The sequence below is a fragment of the Eleutherodactylus coqui genome, chromosome 4 (genome assembly GCF_035609145.1).
Source record: "Eleutherodactylus coqui strain aEleCoq1 chromosome 4, aEleCoq1.hap1, whole genome shotgun sequence".
Lineage (NCBI taxonomy): Eukaryota > Metazoa > Chordata > Amphibia > Anura > Eleutherodactylidae > Eleutherodactylus > Eleutherodactylus coqui.
This window is the reverse complement of record NC_089840.1, coordinates 172,931,176-172,944,869: the sequence shown is the minus strand read 5'-3', so window position 1 is coordinate 172,944,869 and position 13,694 is coordinate 172,931,176. Positions and strand designations below refer to the sequence as shown.

At 48.2% G+C, this 13,694-nt stretch overlaps 1 protein-coding gene across 2 annotated transcripts in view; it reads left to right on the top strand.

Annotated features, from left to right (window-relative positions):
• Positions 1-13,694, top strand: part of VCL (vinculin) — an 81,042-nt gene that overhangs the window by 41,623 nt on the left and 25,725 nt on the right. For both annotated transcript variants that reach the window (XM_066600395.1, XM_066600396.1), the window contains exons 7-10: positions 1,220-1,310; positions 2,659-2,806; positions 4,491-4,644; positions 13,494-13,669. In XM_066600395.1, coding sequence (XP_066456492.1) covers positions 1,220-1,310; positions 2,659-2,806; positions 4,491-4,644; positions 13,494-13,669 — 569 coding nt within the window. The remainder of the gene's footprint in view (positions 1-1,219; positions 1,311-2,658; positions 2,807-4,490; positions 4,645-13,493; positions 13,670-13,694) is intronic.

The window sequence follows — 13,694 nt, the reverse complement described above, 5'->3', positions numbered from 1 at the left end:
GGACCTTGACCTCAACACATATATTGCATGGCCAAAGATCAGAGTGTTGCCCTCCCTGCATTTTGATCCAGAGGAAAGCAAAAAAACCCATGAAGCCAATTTTCCTAATTTTAAGAAAAAAGTAAACTGAGCAACATATATGTGGTCTTATTTACACAAGCGTATATTGGCCGGCGCTTTCACGGCCAACTGATATATGCTTCCATCTAAGCAGCCCCCCCCCCCCCCCCACCGGATCTCTGCCTCTCTCTTCCACTCCAGCATATGCAATGGGAGGGGGCGGGACAGGGGCGGAGCTAAGCTCTGCTCTGTCTCGCCCACTCCCTCGCAAACTGCTCAGAGGGGAGGAGAGAGGCATAGAGCCGGGGGGGGGGGGGGGGGTGAAGGGGGGACTGCTCAGATGGAAGCGTATATCGGCCGGCAGTGTCAACGCCGGCCAATATACGCTCGTGTAAATGAGCTCTGGTTGTGTGAGCACAGCCTAATGGGTAAAGTATTTGGGGTCAAACAAAAACCTGCTACAAGACTGTTCCCAACTACCTAGATTTGTAGGTTCATTTAGGTGTATGCTTGCTCTGTATGTACATTGGACCAGTGGGCCAACATGTTTTTTAAAAATTGAAAAGCGTAATCAGTGAAGACTAAGCATATGTGTGTGTAATATATAATATTAAAAGGCATCTGTCACCTACTTCAAGCTAAGCTTCTGGGCTGAAGGTAGGTGACCAGTTGAGTCCAGGTTGGTAAGTGTTTTACTTGCCTTTCCCGCCATTCCCCTAGTATCAGTGCTGGAATTCGCAGCTGACTGCAGTGAGTAGCACACGAAGTAGTCTGCCCGTTGTAATTTTATAATGGACGGACTGCTTGGGAGCACAGCTCAATGCATTGAGTGACTGACTGCTTTCAGTGCTAATGACGACTGGGGAGGTAAGTGTAACACTTACCTCCCCAGTCTCAGCGGGCCACCTACTTTCAGCTTATTAGCTTTGCTCATAGGACTAAAAGTAGGTGACAGATTCCCTTTAAAATTGTATGCACTCTACAGGTATTACTCTACTAGCATGCAGATGACCTTTCAATGCTGATTTGTAATAATAGTACTTTTATAACTTCTTGCTATGTAACATGAAGGTGAAGCGATGCGTTTACTAGTTTGCTGTGGACAGCTTGTTTTTGATGTGCAAGTTGTTTAACAAAGGCTCAACATTTGAATTGATAGGACACAGAAGCCATGAAGAGAGCACTGGCACTAATTGATTCTAAGATGAATCAGGCGAAGGGCTGGCTGCGGGACCCCAACGCTCCTCCAGGTAATCGGGAACCGAATACTACTATACACTCGTAATATGGATTCAATAGAAGAGTCTTCCAAATATCTCCTGTACCCCTGTATCTCCTGTAATGAAACCTGAAGCTTCCAAGAGTCTGGTTCCAGTGAATTGTTTTGTGACATTATGGCTCCAGCTGGGGAGGGGGGGGGTACAGGGCCACGGTGCAACTATTATTAGTAGTAAATGTGCTGACTGTAATCAGGAGCTAAACAAATAGTCTTGGTTTCCTGTTTTCTCATAAGAAAGCCCTTTATGTACCCTGAGAAGACAAGATGGATCCTGAGTTCTATAAGGAAATCCTAATCTACTCCGTATGACAGGAAGCATTTTGAGTGTATATAATTAGTCCAAAGTTATTCCCTGCAGATTTAAACACCCAGATGCCCCCAAGTACGGGATTGTTATATGCATGTGCATAGAAAGCAGGAATGGACAAAAGTATTTGGACACTGCAGAAAATCAGCAAATATGCAAATACGGAGTTTGCCGAACGGTATGCTGGGAAGAGCATGGCTAAAATAAAAAGCGGCTCATTTTGTAATAACTATTCATTCATCCGATCGAGCACTTGGATGAACTGGAGCGACGGGTACAACACCGCCACCCACGCCCATCTTCACAACTATCTCTTCTCACAGCCTTGCATGAGGAATGGCGAGCTATTCCTGCCCAGACTTAGAGAACTTGTGGAAAGTACGCCTCAACATGCTGCCGCTGTAATACAAGCGAAAGTATGGCCGACACGTTACTAAATAGAAGAATAAAGCACTTTTACTGAAAAACACGCAGTGTCCAAATACTTTTGTCCATATAGTGTATAATCTATTCGCATTGAACCTCAGGCCGGACTCCATCGGGAGTAAGATTACCGCATACTATGCATGTGATGTATGCTCTTGTGATACGCGGTAATTCGCAGGCAAATACAATGCCTTACACAGTTCCACTCACACTTTGCGTGTAGGAATTGCGTAAGCGCTGCGGAATAAGTTGGCGCTATACAAATACCAAGATTTATTTATTTATATTTTAATATGCAAGAGCAGCATGTTCTATTTTTCTGCTTATAATGCGCGCAAGAGCCCATTGTGCTCTAGAAGCATGAAATCCACATTGCCCAGACGCAATTACATTGGGTATGGGCGGTGTATACACGCACCATTTCAAAGAAATAGCACGGGAAATTTAAACAAAAATAATGCAGGTGGACTGCGCATGACGGCGTGGCTGAGATATGGGTCATGTGCAGTACAATATCACTGCCATACGCAGTAATAGGCCTGGTCACAGATGGCTCCACAGTGGTAATGTCCAGTTCTATCTGCAGGTGACGCTGGAGAACAAGCGGTGCGCCAGATTATAGATGAAGCTGGGAAGGTTGGGGAGCTATGTGCCGGGAAGGAGAGGAAGGATATCTTGGGCACCTGTAAGACTCTTGGACAAATCACTGATCAAGTTGCAGATCTGAGAGCAAGGTAACATCTTTTTTTATTGCTATAATTAAATGTTTTTAATTTACTAAGGCCCAATGTCCACAGGCGGAATTTGGCGATCCGTAGTTCAAGCTGTCCATAAACAGTCATGAGCGCCCGCAGCTGAATTTAAGCATGCATATTTGATTTGTAGACCCTTTGGTCTGGAAAACAAATCGCAGCATGCTCTATTTTGCTGCGGGTCCTGCACAGACTGCTTCCATTGACACTGCAGATGGGCCACGGATCTTGCGGGAAAGCAGGAAACGTAAAAAAACAAAAAAAAATCCACTGCACATGCGTGGAGGCGCGCCCGCCCCATCCTCAGTGGAGATGATGGAAGACCCGCATAGCCACACAGAGGATTCGGATGGGTAAGTAATGTTCTCTTGTTGCGGGCAGGGTGGGATTCCACTGCGGGCGACCCGCCTGTGGACATGAGGCTTTAGTGCCCAAAATGCCCCAAAAATGGAAGAGGACGCCTTTTTAGGTTTAATGCATGAGAGCTTTGTCATAACTCATGGCCACTTTTGTCTTTAATTGATGCACCTACAAATCCATACCAATATTATAAATGCAAAAGTGTTTTGTCTCCTTTTCACGGCTAAACCACAGAAACTAAATTTGGCAGGAAGACAGTTTGCAACTTGAGGAGGAACACCAGCTGCATTTTATCCCGAAAATGTATATCGTTCTCTGGGGAGCGCGACGAGACAGATTTATTTGGTGATGCGCAGGCACACCTCTGCTGCAGCACCGTGTGGCACGGTAGAGTGGCACATCATAAGCTGGGCCTCCCCAAACGGGCAGACACATGAGGGCAGACATCGTTGCCGCACGTATGCGATTATTAAGCTAGCAGGGATTCCCAGTGTTGCCCGGTATTAAGACTTGAACGAAAGACATTAACATGTATTGAGATTTTAAAGAAAATCTGTGTTGCTTATAGCAACCAATCACAACGCTGCTTTAATTTTCCCTCAGCAGTATAACAAATGGTTTCCTCTTGATAATTGTATTTCCTATCCATTTTTGGGTCTTTTTTTTAATATGCCCCACAAGTCAGATCTAGCACGTAGCCCTAGCAGCCCACAAGACCTCTCTATCTTAGCAAAAGACCAAAAACGTACAGAACTGTGCTGACAGGATTCTGCAGTTACACACCTTTCACTATTTCAACTTTTTACGTTTCAATATACAGCAAATCAGATTAGATAAAATACAAATTCCACGTGGACGAAGTCATGGGTAACAAGCTAGTAGAATAGAACACTGTAGCTATGTGCACCACACAACCGTTAGCACTTATAATACCAAGAACAGGACTTGTCGTCCAGAAGGGGGTGTCCTGTTTTATTATTAAAAAGAAAATAAGTCCTTCTCACTGAAAAAAAAAAAAGTTAAACCTTTCCTGCATCCGACAGGCCCAATATGTAGGGACTGGACTTCCTGCAGAAGTTGGTCTGACCCTCCTGGTTGGGGGACTCCCCATACCCCTCCATGGCCGCATACAGCTCTCCCTTGTTAGTATAGACTCTCTTGTAACTAAAGGCCTTTTACACTTCACAATTGTGCAAACTGCCCGTTGGTTTGAGTGCTTCGTGCGATAATTGTGATATTCTCTAAGTGGTAATACAGAAGTCTTTGATTTTTTAATGCATTACTGATGGCATTTTTCTTCATGTAGAGGACAAGGAGCTACACCTGTTGCAATGCAGAAATCCCAGCAAGTATCTCAAGGGTTGGATTTCCTAACAGCTAAAGTAGAAAATGCAGCTCGCAAGTTAGAAGCTCTAACCAACTCCAAACAGGCTATAAGAAAGAGGATCGATGCGGCTCAGGTGAGACGTTACAATCTGCGTTTGTCCACAAACAGGGGCGTTTATGAACACTGTCTAAAATAAAATGTTCATGAAATCCATATCTCAGCACGGTAGGGTTGAAGAGTTTCCCGCCCCCCCCCCCCCCCATCATTTATTGATCTCAAAACTAAATTCCCCCACTCCTAGCAGCCTCTATACAACACAAAACAGCTAGTTAAGGTGGGGACCGCTCTCCTCCCTTTTTTTTTTTTTCTTTAACATAACTTTGATTACTTGGACCCTCTTCCAAGAGCCTCAAAAAAACAACTCAGAGCTCTAGTGATAGAAAAATAAAGGTACACAACTTTAAATGCAGCGCTGTAAACAAAAAAAAGAAAAATATCATGGAAAAACCAAAAAAATATATAATTTTGGTATCCTTGTAATGGGTACCAACTAGAGATGAGCGAGCACGCTCAGATACAGCAGTTACTCAAGCGAGCATCGCTCTTCTGGAGTAACTGCTTACTGGTCCAAGTGTGCTCAGGAGGCGGGGGGGAAGAGAGGTGGGGGGGGGGGGGGGGAGAGTAAACGAGATCTCTCTTGTGCCTGTCAGTGAGTGGCTTGGAAGATCAGATGTCACCCGAGTATAAAAGTCGGCCCCTCCCGCCGCTAGCCACACATGCCTTGTGAGTTAGCTGAGGGAAAGTACTATCGTGCTGGTGCTGCTGTAGGGAGAGCGTTAGGAGTTAGTGTAGGCTTCAAGAACCCCAACGGTCCTTCTCAGGGCCACATCTACCTGTGTGCAGGCTGCTGCTAGCAGTGTTTTTTTTTTTTTTTGTTTTTTTTTCTCTCAAAATCGGCAGTGCAGAGCATTGCACCCGGCATTAGGGACAGAAGTGGTGTATAGGCAGGGAGAGTGTTAGGAGTGAGTGTAGCCTTCAAGAACCTCAACGGTCCTTTCTAGGGCCAAATTTAAGCGTGTGCAGTACTGTGCTGTTAGCAGTGTTGCATTTTTTTTTTTTCCTAAAAATCGTCTGTGCAGAGCATTGCACCCTCCATTGATACTACAGGGACAGAATTGTGTAGGCAGGGCCACAACACAGTTATTGTTCATTGAATATACGCAGTGGGGTCTTCCCTTTGCTAAAAAGGACAAAAAATTATATTTGGCCTGCCTGTGTCAGTCCTAAGGTCTCCGTGTACGTGTGTGCTGCGTGGACAACGTACAAAAATCAGGCGCAACCAGCTACGGTTTACTGCAGGCTTGCGCCATTGTCTTTCCTGACTGGCAAATACCTGCTCTGCTAGAGTTAATAACTCTGCTACACTATAGTTGTGTGACACTTTTTCAGGGCCACACCACAGTTATTAAACTTCTTGTTCATTGAATATACGCAGTGGGGCCTTCCCTTTGCAAAAAAGCGAAAAAATTATATTTGACCTGCAGGCTTGCGCCAATTTATTTCCTGCCTGGGAAATCAAATCACTGGTAATACAGCATGCTGAGGGGTAGGGGTAGGCCTAGAGGACGTGGACGCGGCCGAGGACGCGGAGGGCCAAGTGAGGGTGTGGGCACAGGCCGAGCCAGTGCGGTGGCCAGGGGTAGAGGCAGGGCCAGACCGAATAATCCACCAACTGTTTCCCAAAGCGCCCTCTCGCGCCATGCCACCCTGCACAGGTCAAGGTGCTCTACGGTGTGGCAGTTTTTCACAGAGACGCCTGACGACCGACGAACAGTGGTGTGCAACCTTTGTCGCGCCAAGATCAGCTGGGGAGGCACCACCAACAGCATGCGCAGGCATATGATGGCCAAGCACCCCACAAGGTGGGACGATGCCCGTTCACCGCCTCCGGTTTGCACCACTGCCTCTCCCCCTGTGCCCCAACCTGCCACTGAGATCCAACCCCCCTCTGAGGACACAGGCACTACCGTCTTCTGGCCTGCACCCACACCCTCACCTCCGCTGTCCTCGGCCCCATCCAGCAATGTCTCTCAGCGCAGCGTCCAGACGTCGCTAGTGCCACAGTTTGAGCGCAAGCGCAAGTACGACGCCACGCACCCGCACGCTCAAGCGTTAAACGTGCACATTGCAAAATTGATCAGCCTAGAGATGCTGCCGTATAGGCTTGTGGAAACGGAGGCTTTCAAAAGCATGATGGCGGCGGCTGCCCCGCACTACTCGGTTCCCAGTCGCCACTACTTTTCCCGATGTGCCGTCCCAGCCCTGCACGACCACGTCTCCCGCAACATTGTACGCGCCCTCACCAACGCGGTTACTCCCAAGGTCCACTTAACAACGGACACGTGGACAAGCACAGGCGGGAAGGGCCACTATATCTCCCTGACGGCACATTGGGTGAATTTAGTGGAGGCTGGGACAGAGTCAGAGCCTGGGACCGCTCACGTCCTACCCACCCCCAGAATTGCGGGCCACAGCTCGGTGGTGGTATCTGCGGCGGTGTATGCTTCCTCCACTAAAGCACCTTCCTCCTCCTCCTCCTCCAACGCAACCTCTGTCTCGCAATCAAGATGTGTCAGCAGCACGTCGCCAGCAGTCGGTGTCACGCGGCGTGGCAGCACAGCGGTGGACAAGCGTCAGCAGGCCGTGCTGAAACTACTCAGCTTAGGAGAGAAGAGGCACACGGCCCACGAACTGCTGCAGGGTCTGACAGAGCAGACCGACCACTGGCTTGCGCCGCTGAGCCTCCAACCGGGCATGGTCGTGTGTGACAACGGCCGTAAGCTGGTGGCGGCTCTGCAGCTCGGCAGCCTCACGCACGTGGGCAGCCTCACGCACGTGCCATGCCTGACCTATGTGTTTAATTTGGTGGTTCAGCGCTTTCTGAAAAGCTACCCCCACTTGTCATACCTGCTCGGAAAGGTGCGCCAGCTCTGCGCACATTTCCGCAAATCCCACACGCACGCTGCCACCCTGCGGACACTGCAACATAGGTTTAATCTGCCAGTGCACCGACTGCTGTGCGACGTGCCCACACAGTGGAACTCTACGCTCCACATGTTGGCCAGACTCTATGAGCAGCGTAGAGCTATAGTGGAATACCAACTCCAACTTGCGCGGCGCAGTGGGAGTCAGCCTCCTCAATTATTTACAGAAGAGTGGCCCTGGTTGGCAGCCATCTGCCAGGTCCTTGGAAAATTTGAGGAGTCTACCCAGGTGGTGAGCGGCGATGCTGCAATCATTAGCGTCACCATTCCTCTGCTATGCATCTTGAGAAGTTCCCTGCAAAGCATAAAGGCAGACGCTTTGCGCTCGGAAACAGAGTCGGGGGAAGACAGTATGTCGCTGGATAGTCAGAGCACCCGCCTGTCTATATCTCAGCGCGTTGAGGAGGAGGAGGAGCATGAGGAGGATGAGGAGGAGGGGGAAGAGACAGCTTGGCCCACTGGTGAGGGTACACATGCTGCTGGGCTGTCATCCTTTCAGCGTGTATGGCCTGAGGAGGAGGAGGAGGAAGAGGAGGAGGAGGAGGAGGAGGATCCTGAAAGTGATCTTCCTAGTGAGGACAGCCATGTGTTGCGTACAGGTACCCTGGCACACATGGCTGACTTCATGTTAGGATGCCTTTCTCGTGACCCTCGCGTTACACGCATTCTGGCCACTACGGATTACTGGGTGTACACACTGCTCGATCCACGGTATAAGGAGAGCCTTTGCACTCTCATTCCCGAAGAGGAAAGGGGTTCGAGAATGATGCTATACCACAGGGCGCTGGTGGACAAACTGATGGTAAACTTCCCATCCGACAGCGCTAGTGGCAGAAGGCGCAGTTCCGAGGGCCAGGTAGCAGGGGAGGCGCAGAGATCAGGCAGCATGTACAGCGCAGGCAGGGAAACATTTTCCAAGGCCTTTGCCAGCTTTATGGCTCCCCAGCAAGACTGTGTCACCGCTCCCCAGTCAAGGCTGAGTCGGCGGGAGCACTGTAAAAGGATGGTGAGGGAGTACGTAGCCGATCGCACGACCGTCCTCCGTGACGCCTCTGCCCCCTACAACTACTGGGTGTCGAAGCTGGACACGTGGCCTGAACTCGCGCTGTATGCCCTGGAGGTGCTTGCTTGTCCTGCGGCTAGCGTCTTGTCGGAGAGGGTGTTTAGTGCGGCTGGGGGAATCCTCACGGATAAGCGTACCCACCTGTCAACCGACAGTGCCGACAGGCTTACACTCATCAAGATGAACAAAGCCTGGATTTCCCCAGACTTCTCTTCTCCACCAGCGGACAGCAGCGATACGTAAGCAATACGTAGGCTGCACCCGCGGATGGAAGCTACGTTCTCTCTCACCATCCAAAACGGGGACATTTCTGCTTCATCAATCTGTGTCTAATATTCCTCCTCCTCCTCCTGCTCCTCCTCCTGAAACCTCACGTAATCACGCCGAACGGGCAATTTTTCTTAGGGCCACAAGGCTCACTCATATAATTTTTCTGAACAATTTTTATATGTTTCAATGCTCTTAAAAGCGTTGAAACTTTAACTTGAACAATTTTTCGTTAAACTGGGCTGCCTCCAGGCCTAGTTACCACTTAAGCCACATTAACCAAAGCGATTAATGGGTTTCACCTGCCCTCTTGGTTGGCCATGGCCAATTTTTTGGATGTACATTAGTACTGTTGATACAGCAATTTTTGTGGGCCCTCGCCTACAGTGTAATCAAATGAATTTTTAGCCCACCTGCATTACAGCTGACGTTACATCCGCTGTGTTGGGCAATGCAATGGGATATTTTTGTGTATCGCCGGTGGGTTCCAGGGAGCCACCCATGCTGTAGGTGCACACGGAGTTTAACCTACATGTGTCCACTTGTAAAGAACCCCAGTCTGACTGGGGCATGCAGTGTGGGCCGAAGCCCACCTGCATTAAGCACGACATTAGTACCTCAGCTGTGTTGGGCAATGCAATGGGATATTTCTATGTACCGCCGGTGGCTTCCTGGCACCCACCCCTGCTGTGGGTCCACAGGGAATTATAAATGCATCTGTTTCCACTTGTAAAGAACCCCAGTCAGACTGGGGCATGCAGTGTGGGCCGAAGCCCACCTGCATTAAGCACGACATTACTACCTCAGCTGTGTTGGGCAATGCAGTGGGATATTTTTATGTACCGCCGGTGGGTTCCAGGAAGCTACCCATGCTGTCGGTCAACAGGGACTTCACAATAGGGAGTTGTACCTGCCTGTGTCTATGAATTAAAAAGCCCGGTCTGACTGGGGCATGCAGAGACACCTTGACAGAATGAATAGTGTGTGGCACATAGGTTCCCCATTGCTATGCCCACGTGTGCAGCTCCTGATGGCGGTGGCACAGGATTCTATTTCTCATTGCTTCTGTACAGCATTGTGGGCTATCGCCCCGCCCCTTTTAAAGAGGGTCGCTGCCTAGCCGTGCCAACCTCTGCAGTGTGTGCCTGCGGTTCCTCCTCATGGCAGACGCACTTCTAAATAGACATGAGGGTGGTGAGGCATTAGGGCAGCTGAAGGCTGCGCAGGGACACTTTGGTGTGTGCTGTGGGGGGGAGGGGGGGCGGTTGGGCAGCATGTAACCCAGGAGAAGTGTCAGTGGAGTGTCATGCAGGCAGTGATTGTGCTTTGTTGGAGGTAGTGTGGTGCTTAGCTAAGGTATGCCATGCTAATGAGGGCTTTTCAGAAGTAAAAGTTTTTGGGAGGAGGGGGGGCCCCACTCTTGCCGCTATTGTGGCTTAATAGTGGGACCTGTGAACTTGAGATGCAGCCCAACATGTAGCCCCTCGCCTGCCCTATCCGTTGCTGTGTCGTTCCCATCACTTTCTTGAATTGCCCAGATTTTCACACAAGGAAACCTTAGCGAGCATCGGTGAAATACAAAAATGCTCGGGTCGCCCATTGACTTCAATGGGGTTCGTTACTCGAAACGAACCCTCGAGCATCGCGAAAAGTTCGTCCCGAATAACGAGCACGAGCACCCGAGCATTTTGGTGCTCGCTCATCTCTATTAAGCAGTAAACAAAGTGTAATACCATAATATGCCGTTTTATTTTAGCTTCTTCGACCCCTTTTCCTTTGGTGACAGCTTTGCGCATTTTCTCTGTCTGCTTTATGAGGTTGTCGCCCGGAATGGTTTTATAACAGTCTTGAAGTTCCTGCAGGTTTTAAGCACTTGTCTGCTTTTCCTTCCCTCTGTGGTCCTACTTTCCCCAAATCTAATTTGGGCTTGGGTCTGCCAATTGAGGAGGCCATGTCTGATGCAGCACTCAATCACTTGCCTTTGTGGTCGAATAGCCCTTAAATAGGCTGGAGGTGTGTCATTGTCTTTTTATTATGGCATGCCGCTGCAGAATGCTCTAGTAGCCATGCTGGTTAAGGGAGCTTTTAATTTTGAATCAATCCCTAACAATGTCACCAGCAAAACACCCCCCACCGTGAGACCTTGTCCTCCATGCTTCACAGTGGAACCACACATGAAGAAACCATCCGATTTAACTAGAGATGAGCGAGCACCAAAATGCTCGAGTGCTCGTTACTCGAGTCGAACTTTCCGCGGTGCTCGAGAGTTCGTTTCGAGTAACGAACCCCATAGAAGTCAATGGGCGACTCGAGCATTTTTGTATATGACTGGTGCTCCGCTAAGGTTTCCATTTGTGAAAATCTTAGCAAATCACCAAAGTCATGTAAAAAACACAGAAATGGATAGGGCAGGCGAGGAGCAAAATGCAGGGCTGCATTTCGGGCTCCGAGGTCTCACTATTAAGCCACAATAGTGGCAAGAGTGAGACCCCCCCCCCCCCCCCCCCCTGCACTGTCAGCATAAAGATCGTTCTCCTCTGCCACAGCTGTGGCAGAGAAGAACGATGTTAGCCCATTGAAAGCAATGGGCTGCCGGCGAGCGCGGGATGAATTTTCGGGAAGGGCATAAAAATATAAGCCCTTACCTGAAAATCATCCTAAAATGTGTGTAAAAAAAAAAAATAAAAATTATACTCACCTTTCCGCTGCAGCCGGAGTTCAGCCGCGTCTGGCCGGCAGTTCTCCTGAACTGCTGTGAGTAGTATTCAGCAGCCGGAAAGGTGAGTATAAATTTTTTTTTTTTTTTTTTACACATTTTAGGATGATTTTCAGGTAAGGGCTTATATATTTAAGCCCTTCCTGACAATTCATCCCGCGATCGCCGGCAACCCATTGTTTTCAATGGAGGCGGCTGTATTGTCGGCTCCATTGAATTCAATGGTCAGTGCTTGTTTAATCTAGACGAGTACAGCGTGGTGCTCGTCTCGAGTAACGAGCATCTCGAGCACCCTAATACTCGAACGAGCATCAAGCTCGGACGAGTACGCTCGCTCATCTCTAGATTTAACCTTTTCTATGGCGGTTAGAAACCAAATTGTCAAATTTTGACTTATTATACAAAAGCACGGATTTTGTCCTTACCTTAGCAATTATCCTTCTCTTGTTGATATTCCTCAGTAGTGGCTGCTTTGTAGCAAATCAACCATAAAGGTTTCTGAGGCTGGTAACTTAATGAGCTTATTCTCTGTAGCAGAGGGGACCCTTGGTCTTCCCTTCCTAGGGCGTTCCTCATGACAACCAGTTTCATCTTGGCGTTTAAAATTATCAAAAGCAGTCATGAAAAACCACAAAGTTCTTGACATTTTCTAGATTGACTGACCTTCATGTTTTAAAGTAATGGACTTTCTTTTCTCTTTACTTAAAGCCCACTTACACGTAATGATTGTTGCTCAAATAAACAAAAATTGTTACTTCTAAATGCGAGCCATCGTGCAGCTTTAGTTTGCTCAGTTTCAGCCTGGATAAAAATCATCGGCGGATCGCTCACTTCTCATTACATCTAAACGCTCCCCGCTCAGTGTTGGGCATAGAATGTGAAGCGCTGAACGAGAAGTGAATGAGTCTCGATGATGATCTGCCCTGACTAAACATTCTGCATGAGCAACTGCAAACAAATTGGCGTTGACTTCACTCTTGTTCAAATGAGAATTGGCCCATGTAAAAGGAGCATCAGTTCTAATCACAATGTTGATTAGAAGAGCACATTTAGGCTGCCTTCACATGTAGACTTTTTTGTTGCAGTTTTCAACTGCAATTAAAAACCACTTCAAGAAGCTGCACGTGGCTTTCAAAAAACTACATGAATTGTTAAATAAAAAAAAGAGCCATGTATGACCGCTGCCTGAGAAGACTTATTCCTCAAATTAACTCTTTGCTTGCCATACCTATTAACTGAGAACCACTCCAGGTGACTTTTGACTAATACATGTATTTATATTTAATCATTTGATCACCTATAGCATATATTGCATTACTTTGGTATTGGAGTGTATGGTATTTCTTCTGGCATTCTGTTACTCAGAAATACATGGCAACCCTGGGGGCCTTCACAATGCCCTGGGCTGTCACGACAACCAAAACGGCACCTCATGATCTCATTGCAAAAAAAGGCCATTTGGGACCCCCAAATTCCAAATGAGGCATCAAAAGAACACTGTCACTTGTCTGTGGCATTTCTAGGGTTAGCAGCTGCGATCAGAATGAGCGCTGATCGCAGTCGTTGTGGTCGGATATCCGCTGTCAAAGACAGCCTCTACCCGCCATGCATTGGAAGATTTCGGCTTCAGATTTCCCCTCCATACAAACCCTGCACCCAAAGGGCATGCATGTATGCTCTTTGGGGTAAAAGGGTTAAAAGTAATTGGATACAATATGTCTTCTAACTAATAAGTATACCAAAACCTGGCCTCTGACAATGTGAGGGGTCAGTGTCTTTATGAGTGATGCTGATGGGGCTCCAAGGAAAAGGAGGCAAATGAAGAGATGATCCACTTAAATTTACCACGTTTTTTCTTCCCCCAATAAAATTCATATATTTGCTTCTCACAGAGCTGGCTTGCAGATCCCAATGGTGGACCAGAAGGAGAGGAGAACATTCGAGCCCTGCTAGCGGAAGCTAAGAAGATTGCAGAGTTGTGTGAGGATCCCAAGGACAGAGAGGACATCCTGCGTTCCTTGGGAGAGATAGCAGCACTTACTGCCAAATTGTCTGACCTCCGTCAACAGTATGTATAGTATGGTAGCTGGGTT